This window comes from Coenobita brevimanus, chromosome 60 (assembly GCF_032717465.1).
Source record: "Coenobita brevimanus isolate Jiangsu-jjx chromosome 60, ASM3271746v2, whole genome shotgun sequence".
In the NCBI taxonomy this organism is placed as follows: domain Eukaryota; kingdom Metazoa; phylum Arthropoda; class Malacostraca; order Decapoda; family Coenobitidae; genus Coenobita; species Coenobita brevimanus.
The window spans coordinates 31,417,593-31,443,626 of NC_137013.1; the positions used below are offsets into that span (position 1 = coordinate 31,417,593).

Here is a 26,034-nt window from a genome sequence, read left to right on the forward strand (position 1 = left end):
GCTAGGGAACTGACAGGAGATCGAGCTGGCTGGACGAATGTCGTGAGGTGAAGTGCATAATCAGGGATTTTGACACCCCTTTTTAACATGGTAGTGTCTGGACTGACTCTGTCAGATACAATTCTGTTAAGCTACAGAACGTGGCAAATGTTTTTGGTGTATCCAATAGAGCCAGGATTCCACGGGCTTGAATGATGAGTGAATGGAAGCATGGCCCATTGGATTGGGCAAATTTGGGCTGTCTGGACATTGCTACTCCTCACCCTGCCCTAGGGTAGGAAAGGAGGTCCAGATGATGATGATGATGATTAAAATTATTTGTCTGGTGGTCAAAAAAGATCCAAATTAACCGATTTCTGAATTATTCGGGTTAGAATTAGAGAGGGTTTACTGTGTGTGTATATATATATATATATATATATATATATATATGCTGTATATAATAGGGAATACAGTGCACTTACACATTGTCTCTAATGTGTTCATTGGCTTGGTAGTATCCTGCAATCACCAGTCCTTCCCCTTTGTACCGCTGCTCAATCTGTACAGGTTAATGAACCTCATTAGAATAACTTGAAAAGTACAGTGGCCATGTCCACATTATGTGTCACTTATATGATCCAAGATATTGTAACAATTTCATACAACCAGTATAGGTACAGTATTGTAATTTGCATGATATTAGTAAAGCAACTTCATAGTTAGAAATGGAATTTTAACAAACACTTTTTCTCTAATTTGTAAAAAAAATGCTTATAACTCTAATGATCCTGTAATTCAACATCTAGTCTACCCATATAGTGAGCACACTGCCAATGGTCTCTGTCTATCTGATGCCAGACGCCTTAATCCCATAAGGGGTGGCCACAAACATGGCCACAAACAAAATGCCTCCATGTCACCTTGTCCCCTGCCATTTCACTACCCTACCCCCAGCTCACACACCCCTCCCTCATATACCTCCCCACTCCATCCCTCCATCTCATCCTTGGCCTCCCCCTCCCTCTCCCCCTCATCCATCTCACTCACATACACAATCCTTGTTAATCTCTCTCTCTCTATCCACTCCACATGGCCAAACCACCTCAGTGTACGTCTCCTAACATTTCCTGTCACATCCACATCTACACCACAGTGCTTCTTCACTTCCTCATTTGTCAGTCTGTCTCTCCACGTTACTTCACATGCTCCTCTCAGCTCATTTCCACTGCTCTCACTCTTGACTTGTGTCCTTCCAACAAGGTCCAATCTTCACTTCCTTATGTTAGAGCTGGTATAACAATACTATCATGCAGCAACATTTTTACTTCCATGCTCACTTCCCTATTTCTATCACTGCTTTCAAAGAACCAGCAACCTTTCTTCCTTGCTGCACCCTTGCAAGAACTTAATCCTCCAAACTTCCATCCTTACTCAGCACACTACCCAAGTACTTAAATGCACTTACATTTTCCATTTCTTCATCATCCAACCTCACTGTACATTCAGTGACTTCATTGTTCTCGAAGGCCATAACTTTATTTTTCCCTATACTCACATTTAGATTCCATTTCCTACACACACTCCCAAACTCATTCACTTAGCATTGCAGTTCCCGTTTATCTTCACTTATCAATACATTTTCATCTGCTAACAACAGTACAGGAAGCTTCAAAATGCTGCCCACTCTCATTAGGGCTGCTCCAACCTCCACTGCCCTACTTTGTATCTATAACCCCTTCCATATACAGATTGAACAACCATGGAAAGACATGACACATCCCTGTTTCAATCCATCATTCAGATAGAAAAATTCACTCAGTTTACTATCCATATGCACTGCAGCCTTAGCACCATCATACATACTCTTCACGGCATTCCACAACTTCTCATTTTCTCCAAATACAGTAAACTCTCAATTATCCATCACCACAATATCTGGCCCAACATAATATCTGGCACAACCCTTGACTCTATTAAAGCAATATCAGTTTTTTTTTTTTTTTTTTTTTTTTTTTTGCAAAAACTCGCACTGAAAAGGGACACAACCGATGGTCCAATGCAATATCCAGCACTGAGGGGTCTCACCCAGCTCATAAGCGGTAGCCAACTGATGCGAGGGGAAATCCTGAAACTTGGGAGCCAACGAAAATGCCCGCTACTTGCCAGCCAATCAGAATCCGCCTCACTCGGAGTGCAGAGAATCCTTGAATGCACTCACTCTCGCCCATGGATGTTGTTCAGAGACGACATCTGTGCGCCCCGCTCTTCCGACCGTGTGGTTGAAAAACCCTGGTCCTCTTACTAACTCTGTGGTGTCCTATATTCAAGGTAGTGTACTGTACAGTACAGTATTATATTGCAAAGGTAATGGCTTGTCAGTTATTATATCCTACTGCTCTACTGTTATTGTAAAATTATTGTATACAGCACTGTACTGTTTACAAGTGTGAGTGCCAACCCCCATCACTATTGCCCCTACCCCCCAGAGCTAGTTCTACTTATGAGCCTCACCTGTGGCCTGAAAGTACATGTGTTGCATGTCATGACTGAGTTAGTGACTTTTGGAGTGGTGCCCTGGCTGCTGCAGTCTTGCTGGCCTTGCGTTTTGTCCTGGTCCTTGTCTCAATGACACCTCCACCACCTTCTTAGAGGCATCATATCATTTTCTCCATGGAAAAAAAGATGGAGATGATTGGGAAGATGGAGCAAGGCTGGACCATCGCAAGGCTTATGAATCACTACAACATGCCACGGACCACGCTGCACAATTTGCGGATGAACAAACATTCCATCAAGATGTTCTTCCAGGGTCAACATGGTAAGACTGTGCGATGGCACAAATGCAAGATGATGGCCAAGCCATGCATTTGTGAACTCGACCTGACCTGCCTGAAGTGGTTTCGACAACAGCGTGCCAGTGGCTTGATTGTGCGTCCAATTGAGCTGAAGGATGCAGCCACCAAGTTCACCAAGCAACAGGGGATTGCAGATTTCAAGGCGTCTGAAGGTTGGCTGACTCAGTTCAAACTTCAACATGGGCCGTCCAGCAAGATGACCTATGGTGAAGTGTTGGATGCAGACACTAAAAGGAATTGATGAGTTTCACATCAAGCTTAAAAGCCTGATTAACAAAGAAGGTTACATCTCAACCAAGTTTATAATGCTGATGAAACTGGTCTGTTTTTCAGGCCAGTGCCGACTAACACCTTGTCTGAAGAGAAGTCATTACCTGGTCACAAGGCAAGCAAACAGTGTGTCTCTGTTTTGTGTTGTGCCAATGCAACAGGCTCCCACCGTCTGAAACCTGTTGTAGTGGGGCACGCCAAACAGCCACAATGACTCCAGGGATTAATGGATCATTTCCTGGTGATTTATTTCCACTTGGTTTACAGCCAAGATCTTCAAAGACTGGTACTACAAACATGCTGTGAAGGAGATTATCCATTATCAAACAGAGAATCTTGGCCTTGCCCACAACCAAGTGATGACTCTGCTGCTCCTCAACAACGCTCCTGATCATCCTTCTGAGACAGAGTTGGTTGGAGATGGGGGATTGAATTAGGGTCATGTTTTTTCCCCCCTAATTCAACCTCACTCTTGCAACCCATGGACCAAGGTATTATCGCAACAGTGAAGCAGCTGTAGCAGAAGAGGTTTATGGAAGATGTGATGGTTGTGCTCGAGGATGAGGAGGAGGCAGCCCAAGGCATGGGCAGTAGGGGGGGATAGGACCTTGGCCAGTCTCATGCGGTACTCCCTCAAGTCTGCAGTCTACAACTGGGCGCAGGTTTTGAGGGAACTCTCTGCACTCACGCTTGAGCATGGTTGGAACAAGCTCCTCAGGGGTGAAGAGGCCACTGCTGACTTTACTGGCTTCGAAGCTTAGGACTTCGTCTGGTGTATGGATGCAGCAGGAGAACATGTAACTGACAACATGATCCACGATTGGCTGGAAGTGGACTGGGGAGACCCCGGATACCTGACTGTCCAATGTGGAAATTGTGGGGTCCATGACTGCAAGGGGAACAGAGCCTGAAGTGGACAAGAAGAGGAGGACGATGATGATAATGATGATGATGATGCGGCAGAAATCCTGAGGCTCCAGCAAGTTTGTGATGCAGTGGACGTCCGTCTCAACTACTGCGAGCATCCTAATAGATGGCCCATCTTTGCCAATGCCATGGCCACTTACCTACAACAGGGCTGTAGTCGAGAAGGATACCCAGGGAATCCTCCATCACGTCCATTTTCTACTCCGTGACACCTACCGCTCCGTTGCCACAGCCTTCAATCTCCTCACCTCATCCTCTGTCGCCCCAGCCATCAACCTCCTTGTACTGGCCTCTGTCACCCCAGCTGTCGACTTCCTCACATTTTCATTGTTTACCCCAGCCAGGAACCACCACAGCCACTTCTTCATCTCATCTACGCACCTCAGCCACGGCACCACCACCAGAGAGCTCCCCCCAGTTTGAAGCATCACTGGACATCCACCTGACTCCCTCTGCCACTTGATCTCCTCTACCTACTCCAGGCCCATTGGCAGAAATCAAGCCTGAGGTGGTGGAGCTCGAGTAATCTTTGGGGGAGACATTCGCCACTAGACCACATGGGATTATGTGTACTGTACTGTACTGCATCATGTACAACTTTACCCTCCATCGATGCCAATAGTTGATGAGTACAGTATACTAAATAAAATAGTAATCTGTATACAGGCAGGTCCCGATCTTACGAGCTAATTGGGAGCAAGGATTTTGATTGTTAGCTGAATTCTTGTTAAACAAAGTGAAGAACTTATGGGAAAAATAGGGTTATGGAGCAAGGACTACGAGCAACCTCCCCCCAAACCACCAAAACTGACTTTCTGATCATTTTAAGCTGGAATAAGGGGTTAATACAAGAGGGTAATACACCTGAAATTTAAAAACAGCATTAATATAGGCAGAATAATATAAATTATAGGTAAAACTGGGATGGGGTGAACAACCAGCCAAGTAACCTCCACTGACCACCAACACCTGTGAGAGACAATTTTAAGCAGGAATAAAGGGTTAATACACATGAAATACAAATACCCTCGTGTCAATTCATGTAAGGTGAAATTTGGGGGGGTTTACCTATTCATTAAACAGGCAATGGTGCAAATTCCAAGACCTCGTACAGTAAAAGTCCAATATTTCGGCATCCAATTCCCCGGCAAATCTGACATTTCGGCAGTTTTGAGAAATAGTCCCATTTACGAAAATCTCCGATCGTTCGGCAGATTCTCCGATTTTTTTCGTCAGTCTTGAAATTCTCCATGAGGCTCGCCAGCTAGCTACCCGCCTTTACCCGCCTTAGTGAGTGAGATAGTGAAAGTGATGGAACGAGTTTACCACTGCCATGAAGCTCAGAGGCTAGCTCTATCTCCTATAGCATAAAGAGAGGACAAACATGTAGTGAGTCTAGCATGGGAAAGAGAATCTGTTTCGCCATTCTTCCGCAATTCTTCCGAGTTGTTGGCGTGCTGCTGCCGACTTCTCTTGATTCTTCTGTGTGCTTTGTGAACTTCGTACCGAAATACCTCTGAAATTACTATTCGAGTGTGCTGGGGACTTCTTCCAGCAGTAGCAGACTCCAATCAACCCCTTCTATTGTACATATGTAAATAAGGAACCTACTATAAGTTTAGGTAAATGCATGTGAACTTGTAGGCCTACTGTACCATTACATTTATATACAGTATGTTCACTAATTTCTTTATTTTTCATATTCATGTACAGTATAGTACTGTATTCATTACAGTATTGTACAGTATCAAACAGTATACAGTACTCTCTCCAAACACATTTGTAATGATATGAGTAATGATGATAGTGTTCACCGAAACATATAAGGTACTGAGTGGGTAGGGTTTTCGATAATTCGGCAATTTTGATATTTCGGCACTTGCCTGGTCCCATAGATGCCGAAAAATCGGACTTCTACTATATTAGCAAATTCTCATTAAGCGATTGCTCATTAACCAGGACTTGTCTGCACAGTACTTTATTACTGTACTGCATCATTACTGTACTGTATAGTTTTTATATGCTTAGTTTTCATCTGTTACTCATGATAAAGTTTTTAAGATAAAGGGTTGAGATGGATAGATTCACAACACATATGCGGCTAAAAGCCGAATGTTGCACCAGATATGCAATATCCGGCTTTTTGCTTTAACCAGCGCTGGGCTTGGCTGAATTACAACATATAATTGAGAGTTCGCAGTATTCTTAATATTCTCTACATTCACTGTCTATCCACTCTATCATGTGCTTTCTCCAAATCCATTAAGGCCACATACTTCTTTCCCTTCTCTTGAACCTTTTCCACTAAAGATCTAAGGATGAATATCCAAGCTACACAAACTCTTCCCTTCCTAAAACCTCCCTGTTCTTCTCCAACTAAAGCTTCTGTTATTTCACTAGCTCAGTCAATAAGTATCCTACCTACTGTATATTTTTCCTATTACACTCAGAAGACAAATGCCCCTATGATTACCACACACTTCAGTTTCCCTTTTTCCTTTGTACAGGGGAATAATTATACCTGACCTCAAATCCTCCAGGACTCTACCTTCCTCCCAGGCCAATCTGCACATCTTCCATATCCATTCTACTACTATCTCTCCCCATGCTTAAACATTTCACCACACATTCCATCAATTCTTGGGGCTTACCCCATTCTGACTTTCTTCAGTGCTTCCACTAGTCTTCCATCCTACTGATCTTTTCCTCCCCTCTCACCTCTATCCTTCTCCCAACCATTCCCCAGCCACTTATACTCTCATTACATTCATTCTCTATGTTTGACAGTTCATAAAAGTGTTCTTTCCATCTGCTCAGTTTTTCTCCCTTCTCCACTAGTAATCTACCATTATTATCTTTCACTCCCCTACTAACTTCTTTATCTCCCTATCTGACCCCTCTTTCCAGAACATTTTCTTAGATTCACTCCACTTTACACTCAAATTCATTTCAAATTCCTCACCCACTTAAAGTTACTCTCTTACTAATCTTTACACCTTTCTCTCTCTCTCTACATATACTGTAACTCTTCCATCTCTCAACTGCTTCCATGCCTTTGCTTCCCATCCACTCACTTTAAGCTTTCTCCTTTTGTGCCACAGCTTGTCTCACCTCTTCATTCCACCATGCTGTTCCTTGCACCCCCTTTCGTCTTCTCTTCACCCTACACACCACATCACATGCTGCACAGACTTCTTCTGTGAATATCTTGCACACACCTTCCACCTCCCCCACCTGCTTCAAATCATATTTACCCAAACACTCCTCCACTTCTCTCTTATATTCTGCCTTTTTTCCATCTTCTTGTAACCTTTCTACCCCCCCTGTATGAACTCCTTCCTCCTGTCCTTCCCTCCTTCTCTTCCTCCACTGCACATGAACCTTGATTTTCACCACCACCATGTGGTAGCCAGAGAGTCCACTCCCCCAACCTCTGTATGCTCTTGCATCCATTACTGTATATACCTTCTCACTGTCATCCACACACACATAATCAATCAGCCTTCTGTTTATTCGGTTCACCACCCACACTTCATATCACTTATACCTGTGGATCATTTTGTGTCTGAAGAGGATACTGGCTATCACCAACCTCCTCCCCGCACAAATGTCCACTACGAATAGAGCACTGCCATTTTCATCCACTTCTGCAGGCACACCCCACTCACCAACTACTCCCTCCACTTTCACATTCCCTACTTTTCCATTCATATCTCCAATTAAAAACACTCCTTCATTCCTCTCAAACTTTTCCATGCACTATTCCACATTTGCCCAGCACTCTTCTTTCACTCTGCCTACATGATCATGCATTGGCGCATAAACAAACACAGTTGCCCACATTTGTAATCCTACTTCAGTCTTACCCACACAATTCTTGAACCAACTGATCCATGCTCTCTTATATTCTCCTTACATCTCTTGCAAACAAAGATACATACTCCCTCTTTTGCCCTCTCATTCTCACCTACTCCCACGCATATACAGGTATACCCCGAGATACAATACCCAGCATAGCAATGGAGGTTGAAATACCACCATACCATGCCTAACAATGGCCAAACCCCGGTTTAATGATGGGTTTTGATTTTTTTTTTCTTTAACAATTCCGATGATATTTTAGACTTAAATTTTGTGTTTAGGCTGATTTATAAACTGTTTTTAGACTAAGACATACTTCATCTTAAAAGCATTCAAGATGCGAGCATTTCAAAGTTGCAAACACGAAACAAATAATGAACATTTCACAGGTATGAACATAACCACAAAAAACTAATTTAGCTTGTAATGGCCCGTTGGGACTGCTTTTGAATGTGGCAGGTGACAGTAGTTGCGAGGCGGGTTGCTTGGTGGCTAACCCGCCATCTATTGCTTTTGTTTTGTTCGCTTGGAGGAGAGAGGATCGCTGCTTATTGTGCTTTTAGTACTTTCACTCCATTTAAAATGGCTGATAAATGCAGGCGTGTTGATAGTAGTACTTCTGGCTCATCCAGGAAGTGACGTGCCATCTCTATAGAACAAAAACTTGAAATAATAATGTGTTCAGTCTGCTTCACTTCCGAAAATCCTGACTCGCCCACTGCTCTCTCTTCACCCGCATCTTCCAACTAACTCCACTCCTCCACGTGCCTCCTCTCACTTCCCGCAAGTCCTGCTATTTCTGTCCTCAGGTGAGCTACAGTAATGTTTAGATAATAAGATAAACTCTCTTATTGCTTATGTCCAATGTATATTTACAACTAACGAAACAAGATGAAATGCTTGCCATATCTGCATCTTCACAAGTGGTACATGTTCCATCATCTTTCGTCAGTTGTAAATAGGCATCGTACAATAGCAGGAACAGAGTTATGTCTTATACTGTATGTTTTTCTTCTGTATTTCTTTTGTTAATTTATGCATTTATAATTCATAACACAGTATAAACTGCTTAAGAACACTGAAAGCCCTACTGACAGATCAGTGAACAGTACAGTCTTTTTTATGTTGTACACCCTCTCAAAAAAGTAACGGCACCTTTGGGTATGATGGTTGTGAAAATGAGCAACCGCCGCAGACACACATGAGTCTATAAATGTGATGCCTCAAAACATATACCACCCAGTAAGTGAATCTTTTTGCAGCTTTGAGTTCTAATAATTACCAAAGATAATATCTGTACATATAATTACAGGATGCCCCATATATCACAATGCTTCATCCATGTTTCAGAATAACACGTGCTGTAAGAGTGCCCATACTTTTTTGGGAGGGTGTACGTGTAGTACTGTAAGAGATTTTCATTTTGTGAACAAAATCAATGTGTGAACGGCCTCTTGGAACCAATTATGTTCGTAAGTTGAGGTATGCCTGTAATGTGTTTTAGTCATAGGCGCGGTGAACATTGTCATTTTGGGGTACAGTTTACTAAGTTTAATTTTTCCAGACTTATATTTGATGATTTTCAGATTTTATTTTTGGGTTTAGGTGTTATAAACACGGATGTGTATGTGATAGGAAGCGTTATGAGGAACACACTGAGGTGGTTTGGCCATGTGGAGAGGATGGAGGGTGAAAGACTGACGAAGAGAGTGTATGTGAGTGAGGTGGAGGGGGGAAGAGGGAGTGGGAGGCCGAGGATGAGATGGAGGGATGGGGTGGAGAGGTATATGAGAGAGGGGTGTGTGAGTTGGGAGCAGGGCAGTGAAATGGCGGGGGACAAGGTGACTTGGAGGCGATTTGTTTGTGGCCACCCCAAACGGGATTGAGGCGTCTGGCGATAGATAGATAGTGTTATAAACTGCTTTTGGGCTTAGTTTAGCTTGTTTTAAAGCTATTTGGGGATTTAGGTTAGCAAGAAACTTGTTTTTGGACTAATTTGGGTGGGTTTAGGACTTGGTTGGGGGGCAACCCAAGGCTCAAAAATGCATCCTAATACTTTACACGTTAAATCTACCCCGAGATAAGAAATCCCGCCTAGCGATGGGTTTTTACTTAACCCTAGATAGGTAATGTGGGGTATCAGAGACCCCAGTCCCCGAAATTTAATTTTAAAAAATAAGAGCATAAGGTCTACAGATCTGTCCGTCTCATTACCTTCCTGCCTAGTGATGCTCTTCATGGGGATGATGGGGTCATAGCTGTACCTGGCTCTGATTTTGCTCTATAGAGCCATTGGGGTATGTTAGACCCCAGATTACCTGTAATGTAACCTCAGTTGAGCCCTCTTGTGATTTTTTTATCTCAATTTGCTGTCTTTCTCCTTTTGTATACAGAAGGTCCCAACATCGGTCTACTGCAGACCACCCAAGGAATCATGATATTACTTTTCAATTTTGCAAGATTTAATTTTAAAATTTTTATACCTAAAATTTAACCATTTTTGTATAAACTTAAAAAAAAAAAAAAAATTTGATTAAACTTTATTTTTTCTGGCCCTATTTACAGATAAGGGGTTGAATTATTTGTGTATTGAAGCATTTTGAATTATCTCAAACGGTTTTTTTTTTTTTTTTTTTCTTCCCGTGGGGTCTGTCAGACCCCACGTTACGTTTCGTTTTTGTTTCGTTTTTAAAGGCTCCAACATGCTTGCATGTGTCGGCCTTGGTCACCTAATGGCGGCTCTCCACGCTGCATGATCCATTGCAGCCTCCCTGTTCAGTCCCTTAACCCTAAGGTCACACTTAATGACCTCGTCCCATGTCTTTCTTGGTCTACCCCTCACAACCCCACCCCCAATATTAACACTTCCCACCTTCCTCACCCAATTATCATCCCTCATCCTCTCCACATGTCCAAACCACCTCAATCTACCTGTCCTCATCACAACACCAATACACTCCAGTCCCATCCTACCTCTCAACTCTTCCATTGTAAACCCAGCCCCTCCAGGCCTTGGACGCAGGGACGCACTGCACATCCACCTAATCATTGTCATTTCTGTACGTCTGAGCCGGCGAATGTCTTCCTCCTTCACTGCCCAGGTCTCACTGCCATACAGCATTACACTCCTAACACATGCTGCATACAAAGACCCCTTAGCACGTAGGGAGAGCCCTCTCAATATCAGGAGAGGCAAGAGCTCCCTGAACTTCTTTCAACCACTTCTCACCCTAGCCACAGAGCTAGCTCCAGCCCCACCTCCAGCACACAACATGTCTCCCAAATAACAAAACTCTTCCACACACTCAAGAGATTCACCAGCAAGTTCAATCCTTTCACGTCTGACGATCTCCACCTGCTCACCCCGGCACGCCGTACACATAAAATCAGCATTATCTCGCAGTCTACCTCTGATACCACTACATCTCTTATGCACCCATTTATCACACACACCGCACAAGATGGAATTACTTCCCACGCCCTTGTGGCAAACTGCACATGGCCACTCTCCCTCGTCTTTGACAGTACCGCCACCAACCCTAGATATCATCACTTTTGTTTTATCTGCATTTACCCTTAAACCCTTTTACCCCGTACCATCTCTCCACTTCCTAAACCTTTCCTAATATAGAATTGTTAAAACGGGGTATACCTGTACCCCATCCATACGCTCACTCTCTCATCTCTACATTTAGTCTCAGTTAATCCGCATATGTCCACTTTTGCACCTTCGAGCACCTGGACAATCTCTGTCTCTCCTTCAGTTCATCATTCGCACCCCTTAAGTTCCATGTTGCAATCCCTAACATGTCCTTTGTTCGGTCCTTGGTCATCACCTGTTTTGTTCATTCTGCCAATAGTACAGGGAGAAATTACTTGTTCCTCTTACAATCTGCTGGCAATATTTTGCATTTTATTTGGGTTTCAATACAATACCATCTGGATGTTAAGATACCATGCAAATACTTTTATTGCTGTCAAGGAGGAAGACCTATACTGAACTTGTATGTTACATTCCAGTAATTACCATGTGAGATGAAAACCCTTGATATAACAAACTAATTGGGGGGAGGGGTGGGTCACTATATCCGAAAGTTCGCTATACTGTATATGAGGGGCCGGTATTTCCAAGGGATTGCCAAGCTCAGTTCGCTGTATTAAGGGAGTCGTTTGGTCCTATGTGCTCAGACATAACCTAAACTAACTCTATGACGTTTTACATGGAGAATTCAATGGTTTATGAAGTTGTACATGTAAATACAATACTGTATGAAGTTGTACATATAAATACAATACCTACAGTAAGACTACAGTATAATGTAGTACTGTTACAGTACACTTACTGTGCCAGAAAAAGCTGCTGCTGAAGTACACTTACTGTGCCAGGTAGGGATGCTGTTGAAGTACACTTACTGTGCCAGGAAGGGATGCTGTTGTCACCGTGGGCTGATTCCCGAACTTCCCCCTCATTTAGCGACCTTTGTTTGCAACATTCGGGGGAAGTTCGGTTGCGATTTGGCTGTTCGTTATATCCGAAATTCACAAAACCGGGGTTCATTATATCGAGGGTTTAATGTATATGAAGGCTTGACTGCATGAAAAGGCTCAAACCGGTAAGTACTGGTACTAAACCCCTACTGGTAAAGTATGACTTTGGGCTGTGTATAAAAGTGAAAGTACAGTACTCTGATTCACCACGGTAAAAACCATATTTACAGGCAGATCCCTTTTTGCACCAGCAAAGCAGTTATAGGTTACGTGACAGCCAGGGAGACTACTTAATGCTCTCCTAAGATGTATAGCAAGTCACGATTAAACGTGGGACAGTATAATTGTGAACTGGCGTTCCAGATACACTTTCTGACAGCCATGCATCAGTCATTTGACCATTTCAGCTAATATTGGCAACCCCGCTCATAATGTTACTGTTACCAACAAATGTGAATATGTCAAGACTGTCAGTTTTATCAACTGTAAGGGCTCTGCTGTATAATGATACTATCCCAATATACTCAAAACATTTGCCTGCAGTTGATAAAGACTAATGTCTCTGATAGTTAAAAGTACAGTAAAAGCTCTGCTACCTGAATCACGGGACCGAGGGTCTTTCGGACTTGTGATTTTTTGGACTATTGGGAGGGATCTTTGAAAACATAAGAAATATATACATGATCATTTAATAAACACATAAAATGATATGGGTTATTGTTTAATTCACCAGAAATGCATAGAAGTGTAGATGAATAGTTGCAGGCAGGTACAACTGCACAAAAAAGTATCGTTACGATGTTGTGTTAAACAATATGACAAACAACGATGGTTTAGGAAAAACAGGCAGGGGCTAGGAAACTGTTGGTACCCCTGCATATCCAACAATGTTGGTTATGCATGGGATATAAGAGGCATTCCCTGAGTTTGAGGTAATAAATGCATCGATATGAATGTATCAACCCTTCGGAAACAGCAGCCATCGTAGTGTTCGTTATGTATCTATCGGACCCCTGAGTAACGATACTTTTTTGTACACCTGTACATCCAAGTCCAAGGGCAAGTCCAAGCCTGAAAAATCCTTTGATAAAGCCCAGAAGAGTTAGAAAAAAAAAAAAAAATCAAAAAATTTTGCCTTGAAAAATTGGGAGTATTGGTGGTCAGATTAGAGGACTTTTACTGTATAACGCATTCCTGATTGCATGCTCGAACTACAGTTGTAGACTGAGTGCTGCTGGTATTAAAGTGGTTCAAATGTGAGTTGCAGAGGTTTTATAAGTTATGAGGGTACAGCACATCACAGTACAGTAGGTTCTCCATTTCTGTGGCCAATATATAACAAAGTACACTTGTCCTCATTTAGATAAAAGTAACAGTACCTGTGTGAGTGCAACTTCAAGCATGGGAGCCAGAGACTGCTGAAGATGGAAGAGAGGCACAGCATCAACCAGAGTCATTGTTGAGAAAGTACTGCCCTCTGTCCCACCCCCACCTCCACCTATATAACAAAGTACACTTGTCCTCATTTAGATAAAAGTAACAGTACCTGTGTGAGTGCAACTTCAAGCATGGGAGCCAGAGACAGCTGAAGATGGAAGAGAGGCACAGCATCAACCAGAGTCATTGTTGAGAAAGTACTGCCCTCTGTCCCACCCCCACCTCCACCTCCACCTCCTCTCACAGGGGCTAGTACTACCCCACTGACTGCTGCCTGTGGGTAGCGGGCAGCATGCAGGAGCATTTTGGCCAGTGCTGGACAGGTAAGAGAGATCTCACCAGACATGGTGGAAGAAGAAGGTGGTGGTGGGCGGCGGTTACCCTGTTTGAGAGGAGGAAGGAATTTAGCAATTATAGTGGAAAATTTGTAAAAATATTTGAAAATTCATAATTCCAGTAAATACTTATACTATTTAGCATGAATCATACCCGGTACTTATAAAAGGCATGTTTCACTTAAAGCAGCATTCTGCCAGCACACATCTAGGACTTCACATTTTGAATGACTGCTTTAGGTAATACAGCACTTGAATGGCTAGCACTGACCTTGGGTGGTTCTATACCATGTGTGAAACATAACTACTAGCTTGGTATTATGCCACACAATAATCAGTCTCAGGTACTGAACATTCAGACAAAAGTGCAATCACTTCCTTTTTTCTGAGTGACTATGAGTCAAAGTCCAAGCTGAAGGCCTCACATTGTTACAAATCTTTTTACATATTTCACATAATTATAAAGAGCATCATCAAAGTAAAGGAGTTATAATGTTAATGCAGAGAGCAGTCAAACAGCTCAATGGCAAAAGAAACTATAGAAAGAACCTAAGCTTTACCTACTACTCTACTCCCAATAATGACAGCTTAAGTTAAAAGAAACTTTATTAATACAACTTATCTATGGTATTCTAATCTCAACTCCCTCCCTGTCACCTGAAGGACGATGGTGGATGAAAGAGAAGGAGAAATGTTACTTGAAGTCCACTGGCTTCACATTCAGATAAGCATGTGGACACAACACTAACATTTCTACTGCCCAATACAACAACTTGTAAGGGGTATCTATGGGGTGTTCTCCACAAAAAGACCACAAGACTGTAAGATATTTCTGACCCACCTTAGTGATAACCTCTCTTTTTGTATCATGCCACCCTCCCTTGAATTAGATTATATATTTATGCTTTATTCTTGCTACCTCCATATGAGTGAACCATTCTTAGAAACACCTTTTGTACAGGAGTCAGTGAAACCTATATCTAACCTCTCTTGTTTGAAAAATCATTTTTATGCTAACTTAGCTTTGGTGGTAAGAAGGGTAAAGTATTCTACTACCGTGTCTTTCCTTCCATGAAGTTCTTAGTCTCTCTTGTAATTTCACTGAAACAGACAGAAACTTCCACCATAGGTGACGGTAGCTCCCAATTATGACACATTATAATAGTAACAGCTGTAAGATGGCTATGCAAAATATTAATATTGTACTTTTCACTGTTCCATAAAAATTTTGATATGTCTCACAAAGACATAAATGGTGTATGTGCAAATTTTCTTAAATTTTAACTGCAGGTGAAACTACTCAGACAAGTTCTGTACACCTTGTATAATGAATTTTAATAAATCAGTTCACTACTTAATTCTATTACTTTGATAATCAGACTCTATTTAAGAAAAAAATCTGGGCTAATTTACAGAATAACACCTCCTCCATTACTGCTTTTTTTTTTTTTTTTTTTTTTTATCATAATGAGTTTGTTTTTGAGCTCATATCTTTTACTGGAAGCCTTACTAATAATGCGGAAGGACTTTTTATTTCAAAATGTTTTACTCTTCCTTCCCCTCCAAGATATACAGTATTACAGTACTATATGCTGTTAACCCCTTAACCGCGGGGCGTCACTTTTGTGACGCTTGGGAGCAAGGGATCATACCGCAGGGCGTCGCTTTTGTGATTCTGTGTTATTTTGAATTCACTCGGGCTTCCAAGTAGGGGCTTGTATCATCTATCAGTACTGCCAATGTCCAACACTAGTCAGCACTCCTAATCTCATCTGTACTCCCATCCATTGTTGACAATTTAGCCATTTCTCCCCATTCTTAACCCCCCTCACTACCCCCCCTCCATTACCCTATCCTCTCGCCTGCACGGCCGTGCTACGCTAAGTAAATCTTCTCTGGGATTTTTCACTGATTTCATCCATTGAAATAAGCCCTATGCCCTATTCTTATACCAAATAATATATACAAGAAAGAAATAAGGTAAGTGAGAGTGCCATACACCTGGAATTGGCTAATTATCACCTGACAACACCTCACTTTTTTTTTTTTTTTTTTTTTTTTTTTTTTTTTGTGTCCAACTCTGGGCATAGGCTTCACAGCCAGCTATCAAGGCCCAGCAGTCCTCCTACATACCATACACCTCTACATGTCACCACTTCGGCGCTAACACCCACCGTCCATACTGAATACATGCTAGGGCTGTCTCATACAGGACTGGTGTATTGGTATTAGCGGGGGTATTTTTACGACATGTCGGCGGGTCTTCTGGTAGATCAGTAAAGCCTGATTTAATGAAATTCAAATCCTTAAACTGTTCCCTGCCCCAGCCCGGATTTGAACCTGGGTCCGTAAGGACTGCAGGCCACCTCTCTACCGATTGAGCCACCGCCTCCCCCACTCGTTCGCTAATTTTCGCTGTTTATTTCCCCTTGAAATATGCCGTATAATCTATTTCCATAATAAATATACATATAAGAAGGGAAGGGAGAAGCCTAAGTGATATTTACATTCACCTGGAACTACCTAATTTATTATGTATTGTCTATATTTCCTGCCAATCATTTAACTGCTATATATAGCTGTTTGAACAGGCTAACATTGGTAGTAATGAATTTCCCTAGGTAGGCCACCACCCCGGCCCACCCTTATCAGTTCACTCTCATCTTCTAACGTGGAGGTACGTCAGTTCGCTCTTGCTAGCTTCAGGGACTTTTCACCCCCATGCAAAGGGCCCTGTGACCTTTACCCCCTACTAAACCTCGTGTGGAAAGAGGTAAAGGGCTGACAATTGATAAAAGAGTGACTACGATCTTTCTATTGAGTAAAACAGTGCAAGTGGAATTGTAAATATGTGTAAACAGCAAGTGAAAGTAATGAATGTAAATATACGTGAACAATGGAAAATAGTTTTATAAGTTACTTCAAGTGACAGTGCATAACACAGTGTAAATAAAATAGAAATGTAAATAACGTAAATAAAATAGAGAACGTAAATAGAAATGTAAATGAGTAGTATTATAAGAATACGAGTATATACCCTAGGAGTAATGAAAGTGAAAGTTTCACTCTAGCATGTCTGAATACTATGAGTTATGAGAGTGAAGATGAAAGTGACATTCACTCTCAGTGCTAGTATACAGTACAGGACGAGAAAGTGAATGCTACGTATTTTACTGAAAGAAATTGAATCCCTGCAGTGACAATAAACTAATACTACTGAAGGAAACTTATGGATAAAGACTGTAGATATATATAAGTGTTATATAGTAATAGAAATATAAAGTGTGAGGGGTTTTATGAATAATAAATGACAGAGTACCAAGAGCGAACTAGCGCAAGTGCGGCGGTCAGACGCGCTCATAATTTTCATTGCTTTCACAGTGGTTTTTTTTTGGAGTATGGATCCCAAACTACTTGAAAATCATAGAGTAGTGTTTATAGTGTTAATATCTGGCTGTGGTAATCATATTACGGGTTGTCGGGAAGTGTAAAGTGGAGACTTCGTTACCCAACTTCAGAGGTCTCCACAAGTCCTACGGTAACTCACGAAGGCTCAACAAACATTCCAGGAGAAAGCTGAAGGTATGTGCCATAAGCATATATAATTTTAATATTCTAGGACTAATAACTGATTTTTGGCAAATAGTTTTTGAGAGTCTGTCGGAGCCCAAATAACCCCGCGGCACACGCAAAACATCGGTAAACATGCCCGCGGTGTAGGAGTTAAACTGTTCCCTGACCAAACCGGAAATTGAACCTTGGTCTGTTATGACAGCAGACCACCTCTCTAACAATTTGACCCCTCCCTCCAATGAAGTTAGGTAGGTCAGGTTAGGATAAACTGGACTAGGTTAGAATAAATTAGGTTGGGATATACTGGACTGAATGGTTAGATAAAGATAAACTGGTAATCTAGGAGACTTGTAACCATCATATTTGCAGATTTCTTCACCTTTCTTCATTACCAAAGCCCTTCATGTGATTCTCTGAATATTTTTGGAATGCATTTTCAATATCCAATGTTATTTATTGCCTTTATAAGTGGTGAATAGTATTTAAAAACAGGCCTTTGTTTAAAATCCCCAGTGGCATTCAAGATGGTGGTTACTACCTTGTACGCAGAACACAGATGAATGCCATCTTGGAACATTTTTTGGCACAAAATTGCCCTTATCAGTAGCACTTTACCCAAAGCTGACTTAAATTTTCATAACTTAAACCAACTTAATTTATCCTAACCTGACCTAATCTGGCCTGTTTTATGCTGACCTAACCAAACTTATCCCTTATACAACTGTATTTTCCTTGTTATCACCCAGTTAGGGAGACAATAATGTAATCGCCTGCATCTGTGTGTGAATCTGTCTGTTGCCGTAACATCTCAAAATCAAAAGGGCAAAATTTATCCCAACTTTGTGGACACTATCCCAGGATATATGGCTTGCTGGTTGATAATTTTGGTGAAGCTGCAATATGCCACCAACTGCCAGAGGATTACTGACATAGTTTTTCAGTGATGGTGGATGATTCTCATTCGTGGTCAAATGCTTTGGCTGTCCTTTATACTTGAAAATGTAACTCTGTACACCTTTTCAATGTCTGAATCAGTTCAGTGGTATGTAAGATTATTTACAAGGTGATCCAATATCTCCTTGAAGATTACCAATAAATTAGGTTATTTCAATAATTATAATTTATGTTAGGACAAACTGTGTGTAAAGGTTATGATAATCTGGGTCGGCTTGGATAAATCAGTACAAATGAAGTCAGAGTAGTGCCAAAAGGGTGTTCCAAGATGGTGTCTGTTTGTAATTGGCACTCAAGATGGCATCTGTATTTTTGGTCCCATTGCAATTGCAAAGGCTGCTTTTACAGTGATATTCACTAATTATAAATGAAATAATTAGAATAATCAAAACTTGAAAAATACAATCTTAAAAAAAAAAAAAAAAAAAAAAAAGTCTCATGAAGTCCTTTAGTAAAGAAAACAGAAAAATTGTAAACCAAGGAGGAGGGGGGGTCCCAAACATTCTTACTAGATATATATATATATATTTACACACATACACATACTGTATATATATGTAATACCAGGTACATATACGTATATATATATATATATATATATATATATATATATATATATATATATATATATATACATACATACGGTAGGAGCAGACTGTAGCATCAGTCAAGCAGGGCAGTACTCCCAAGGTGGATTGAAAGCTGATGACAGGGAGAGCTGGGCTCCCATTTCATCAGCCCTCGGGACTAGTTCCTGACCATCCCCCTTTGCAGAACTTTTTCAGTGTCTCATTAACACAGACAGTAGGCCAGCATGCTCTCCAATACAAGTTTCTCTAACTGTCAACACTAAACTACATGCACACTACACACTGCACTTCCTTTTCAAAATTTTAGAAACAATGGCGTCTAATAACGCAGCCTCTTAGTCCCCAGGATGGGGGGGATGGACCATAAATGCTCCCACCATCCACCCCTCTCCTGGTGATGACCCAATGAGCTGCCTGGAACCACTGTCTGACTCACTCTTCATTTCTGCAACATTCGCGGCATTTCCTCTAACTTTCTGTTGAGTATCACCTTTCCTCCTCTAAACCTCACCTTCTTTTCTTAACTGAGACTCAGTTGTCTGAGGTAAATGATAGCAAACCCTTTTCTGTATCCTCCTACTTTCTCTATACAGTACTAATTTCAAAGCCAAAGGTAGCTGTTGTGTATATGTACACAACAACTTATCTTGCTCTCGTTTTCCTAAACTTGATTCTTCTGAATTTTCTACTCTCTGGCCTTGGCTTTCTTGTCATTCTCTGACTAAATAAATCTGTGCAGTTTGCTTATCCCTTAATTCTACTGACTATGAAAAATTCTTCGACTGTCTTACTTCTACGTTGGAACACATCTTATCCATTTCTCCTTTCTCTGAAATCTCCATTCAAGGAGATTTCAATGTTAACCACCACCTTTGGCTCTTCTTTCACTGATCCACCTCGCATACAAGCCTACATCTTTTCTATCCTTAATGACCTAGAACAGCTCATACACACCCTACCTTTATCCCAGACCACCTTGGAGAGAGTTCCAACATACTTGACCTCTTCCATACAACTAATCCTTCTGCATACCCTGTTAATCTTTCCTCTTCACTGGGCTCCTCCGATCACAACCTTATTACCTTAACCTGTCCTACCGCTCCAGTACGGCCTGTGGACCCTCCAAAGAAACAAAGGTTGTGGCACTTTGGTGCTGCTGATTAGGAAGCCCTCAAATAGTACTTCTTTGATTTTCCTTGGAATGATCATTGCTTCCATGGCTGGGAGCCATCTGAATGTGCCTTGAACATTACAGGGGTTATTCCCTTGGGCATGGAAGCATACATTCCTTTCTCATATCCTTTGACTTATGCAAGAAAGCCTGTGTTTAATCACACTTGTTCTAATGCTGTCCACAACAAGGAGAGGGCCTATAAAAGGTACCAGAGTCAACCCACCCCTGAATCACATTGTTTTTGTGTTTCTGCCTGGAATCATGCTAAGTCTGTTTTTCGCTGTGCTAAAAAATAATTTCAACCGTACTAAATGATCTCAACTCTCCAACTCAAATTTTTCCCGCTCCTTCTGGCACCTTGCCAAAAACCTTTCAAACAACTTTACCTCATCATCCTTCCCTCCTCTTTTCTACTCTGATGGATCTGTAGCTATTTCTTCTACTGATAAAGCAGATCTCTTCGCTCAGACATTTTCCTCCCATTGCACCGTAGAAGATTCAGGTGCTGCTCCTCTATCACTTCCCCCCTCTGACTTTCTCATGGCTGACAATGAAGTTTCTTCAGCTGATGTATATTCTGCCATCACTGGCCTCAATACTAAGAAGGCATATGGGCTTGATGGGGTCCCTCCTGTTGTCCTCAAGAACTGTGCTTCTGTGCTTACACCTTGCCTTGGTAAACTCTTTCGCCTTTGTCTGTCAACTCATACCTTTCCTTCTTGCTGGAAGTTTGCCTTCATTCAGCCAGTCCCAAAGGGGGGTGACCATTCCCAAACCTCTAATTACTGACCAAATGCTTTAACATTCTGTGCCTCAAAACCTTTCGAGTCTATTCATAACAAAAAAATCTTAAAATCTCTCTCCAAACAAAACCTTCTTTCTGCTCATCAATATGGGTTCCGTCAGGGACACTCCACTGGCAATCTTCTCACCTAACTTTCAGACTCGTGGTCATCCTACTTTTGGGAATTTGGCGAAAGCTTTGCCATTGCACTTGACAGCTCAAAGGCTTTCGATCAAGTCTGGCACAAATCTTTAATTTCCAAATTGCCCTCTTATGGTTTCTGTCCTTCTATCAGTGCCTTCATCTATAGCTTCCTTTCTAGTCATTCTATAGCTGCTGTTGTAGACGGCCACCGATCTTCTCCTAGATCTATCAACAGTGGTGTTCCTCAGGGTTCTGTCCTATCACCAACTCTCTTCCTTTTATTCATCAATGACCTTCTAAGCTGTACATCTAACCCTATCCACTCTTATGCTGATGACTCCACCCTTCGCCTTTCCATTCGGTTCCTGCAACGTCCATCTCAGCAGTTACTTCAACAATCAAGAGATGAGATTATGGCACACCTAATGTCTGACTTGGCTAATACAGTTTAACAAATCTAATTACTTCAGCTAAAAAAACGTAGTGATAGGAGGGTCCATATGGGAAAAATGGGTAAAAGCCATGGGGTGGCAGCACCAATAAACACATTATACATGTATTTTAGTGCCACACAAATAGTGTTTTTGCTAATAACAGTGGTTTTCTGGCACCAATTAGACATTATTGGCGAGATCCTACTGTACTGTACTGTATATGTCTGAGATATTTTCCCTCAAACGGGTAAAAAAAGTCACTAATAGAGGGGGGGGGGTGCTGCCCTTATGTTAAATTTCCCATTAGTTTATGTATTGTTCGCGAAATCCTAGTACGTGAGTACGTCTGCTGCCCATATAGGCGAGTACTAGGGGGATGTACTATACATATACAGTATATATATATATATATACTGTATATATATATATATATATATATATATATATATGAGGTGGTTTGGCCAAGTGGAGAGGATGGAGAATGAGAGAATAATGAGGAGAGTGTATGTGAGTGAGGTGGAGGGGGGAGAGGAAGGGGGAGGCCAAGGATGAGATGGAGGAAAGGAGTGGAGAGGTATATGAGAGAGGGGGGTGTAAGCTGGGAGAAGGAGAGTGAAATGGCAGGGGACAGGACGACATGGAGGCGATTTGTTTGTGGCCACCCCTTACGGGATTAACACGTCTGGCAATAGATATAATATATATATATACATATATATATATATATATATATATATATATATATATATATATACACAGTATATATTAAGCAACGTTGGGTCTGGTTAGTACTTGGATGGGTGACCGCCTGGGAACACCAGATGCTGTTGGCATCCCTACGTGTCAAGTGGGGTTGGTGGAGGATTAGTGCTCCTCCCTGTAAAACAATTAACTCTAAGCCCTTGGCCACCCCGTTTGGAATACATGGCGTCTGGCAATGAATGAATGAATATACATATATATATCTCTCATCATCATCCAGACTTCCTTTCCAAGGCCGACACATGCAAGCATGTTGGAGACTTCAAAAATGAAAACGAAAAACAATGCACTGTATATAAAATATATACGGTATATAAATATAAAACTCATGTTTACTTAAAACTCTTAAACTTTCACAAATGGAAAATGCAAAAACCTTTCTGTACATAAATAAAGCAAGGTAAAAAAAAAAAAATCATAAAAAAGGTGTTACATCATACATTGTCCTTTTTTATTTTTTTTTTATTTTTTTAGGAGCCCTCTTGGATTTTCACCAAAGAATTATCTTCTTGGAATGTTGAAAGTTAATACTGTAGAATGCATTTCAAAAGTTAAAGTACCCTGTAGCAAGAATATAACTACAGGAAAAGGATACTGTATTAGTTGAAGTTAATCTTAAGTTAACCATGAAAACACAGGCAAACATACAGTATGGCCAAGTTTAAACAGCAGAAACACCTTACAAATTCACTTCCTCTTTTCCCTGGCTGTTGTCTATACATTTCTGTGGTGGTAAATGACGGTTCACTGATTATCTTTGCATGTTGTGTATATCAATGTCCATTCCGTGTCACTTGTTAGTTTCTAACGAGTAATGGCAGACTTTAAAAAAATAATAATAATTCAGCCCAAATCTATTACTGTATTAGAGCTGCAATAGCCTATTCTAACATACTGATAACCTAGCCATATCTAACCTAGACTAACTTAACAAAACAGTATGTCCTAACCTAACTAAAAATAACCAAACCCAACATAACCTAACTTAACCAACACAGTCTAACCTAACCAACAGTAACTTAGCCAAGCATGCCAAAATGGAAAATTAAATTAATTACAAGGATAATATTTAATAAAAACCAAAACTGGATATCAAGGATTTTAAAGTGCTGTAGCTATATTTATATCACAACATTTGGAAACATTCCTTCTATAAAAACTTCCACTGCAAATGTTTAATAGTTATCATTTAATGTGCTAATCATGGGCTTCCCTCCTCCCACTATCCCTCATCTCCACCTGCAGCCCCTCTAGTGGCCTTCTTCAGAACTTGACAGAACCAATCAGTGCTCAAGTATTGAATTTGCAGCCAATCGCAGCGCTCCAACTCTAGTGACAGAATACAGCAAAAATCTGAAATTAGTGTAGACAAGGGTAATGACTTACCGTATGTGTTACTGGAACCCACTCCAAATGATGAGGATATTTTATGAGGACCTGGAGGTTAACTTACAATTTCTCAGGCACGAAGTTGATAACAAATGTTAGGGGAATCTGGAGGGGGAAAGCCCCCCCCCCTACCCAAAGTTAGGCTTCTGTGCATGCATAGTGTAAAGTCTCGTTTGACTGCAGGGGTCTAGCTTAGGCTGAATGGGGTATGGGTAGGTTAATTCCTAATACAGCCAGTCAAATGCCAGAAAGCTTATCATATCATCAGTGAAAGTGTACTTTTCTAGTATGATGCTATTCATTTGATTTTTAATAGATTTCTACTGGAATACATTACTTTTCTCACCATCATCAACCATAGTATAAGGGGAACCATAACTGGAAAATTAATTGTTTCTGATGGAAAAAACAACCAAAATCAAACGAATTACATAAAAATGCATTAGTTCAACACAACTTCACTGCTGAAATCGTACTGTAGCTTCTGTTAAATAATGATCAATTTAGGTACAGTTGCATACCTTTTAATATGTCCACCATTATGCTCAAGAAACAAGATGCATCAGGAAAACAAAACAAGGATAAAAACAACAGGAAAACAAAATCATCATGAAGCAATCATTTACCACCATATATCAGAAAAATATGGAAATCAAACTAACAATAAGAAATGACCAGGTAAAGCTTTTCTGCAATTTAAACTATCCTTTTACGAAAACACATGCAGGAAAACACCAATCATCTCAATAATTCTTTACAAAACGGGCATGGCATTTCCACCTATAACAAAGTCACGATCTCAAGGTAAGTAATTTTTTACATGAGCAACACAGATAGTTAACTGTTGCATTGTGACTGCAAGAAGTGACTGGAAAAACAAAATATACCTATTTTAGGGTATTTAACCCCCCCTGCACTAATTCTTATCAGCCTGATCACCTTCCCTGAGTCATTGTATGGGGACTTTTTTTTTCAATATCAAGTTGATTTTTTGTCATCAGAACAAGTGTTTCTGAGCTTGAACTCATCACCCTTGTCTTTTTGTACTTTATGCCTCTTTGGTGGGTGAGAGGGCAGCGATAAGTTGCCAGTATCATGGGAGGTAGGTGGGCATGAATCTGCCACCGCTGGGTTACAAACAAGAACTGAATTATTAAATATGCAGTATTTAGCAACTGCAATGTGGCAGGGCTCAGCAACAGCTCTGATGGCATAGAGGGAGAGTCAACATTCCCATGGAAACCACTGACGCTTCCTCGTGCTTGAAATTATGGCATGGAGACCCATCGCCTGAGTTGATAAGAAAGGTGGGGATTAAGGATGTGGCCAGGTCATCCACAGTAGTGTTTACCAACGATCTTTCCTACTGGCTGTGTTGTTTACCATCGCTCCGACTGGACACATCAGTGGCTCCCTTGTCAAAGCTATGGGAAACAATGATTTAACCAAACCTAATCCAACCTAACCTAACTTGCATTTCACAACCATCCATCCATCCATTGCCAGACGCCATGTATCCCAAACGGGGTGGTCAAGGGCTTAGAGTTAATTGTTTTACAGGGAGGGGCACTAATCCTCCACCAACCCCACTTGACATGTAGGGATGCCAACAGCATCTGGTGTTCCCAGGCGGTCACCCATCCAAGTACTAACCAGACCCACCAGCTTTCTAATATAAAATTGTGCATTAGGAACTTAAAAATCTGGCCAGCTACTGGCAGATGTCTGCAGAATATGTACACATTCTAATCCTCAGAGGTTAAATTTATAAAAATCCCCAGCAGCAGTGATAATCCAGATAAAATAACAAATAACCTGTGGAAGACTCATTTCAACAGAAAATATGGAAAGGCCACGCCCGTTTGGTAAAGAGTTGATAACATCTCACAGTAGCCTAGCAGGCTGGATAGTTATTTTATTAGGCAGCAATGTTGGGTCCTTACAGTATACTGCTCTGTTATTACAAACCTTCATTCTGGTATAGTGCAATTAAATATTCTGCTAAAAAGGTATCTGCTTTCTGAAGCGGAGAACAGCTGATGAGTGAAAAATTACATGTAAGTATCTGAGGAATA

General features: G+C 41.2%; 1 protein-coding gene across 1 annotated transcript in view; it reads right to left on the minus strand.

The window, feature by feature from the left end:
* EMC8-9 (ER membrane protein complex subunit 8/9) overlaps positions 1-26,034 on the minus strand; it is a 67,020-nt gene that overhangs the window by 40,771 nt on the left and 215 nt on the right. The window contains exons 2-3 of the mRNA XM_080274857.1: positions 13,930-14,202; positions 465-541 (exon numbers count right to left, since the gene is read on the minus strand). Coding sequence (XP_080130983.1) covers positions 465-541; positions 13,930-14,166 — 314 coding nt within the window. The 5' untranslated portion in view covers positions 14,167-14,202. The remainder of the gene's footprint in view (positions 1-464; positions 542-13,929; positions 14,203-26,034) is intronic.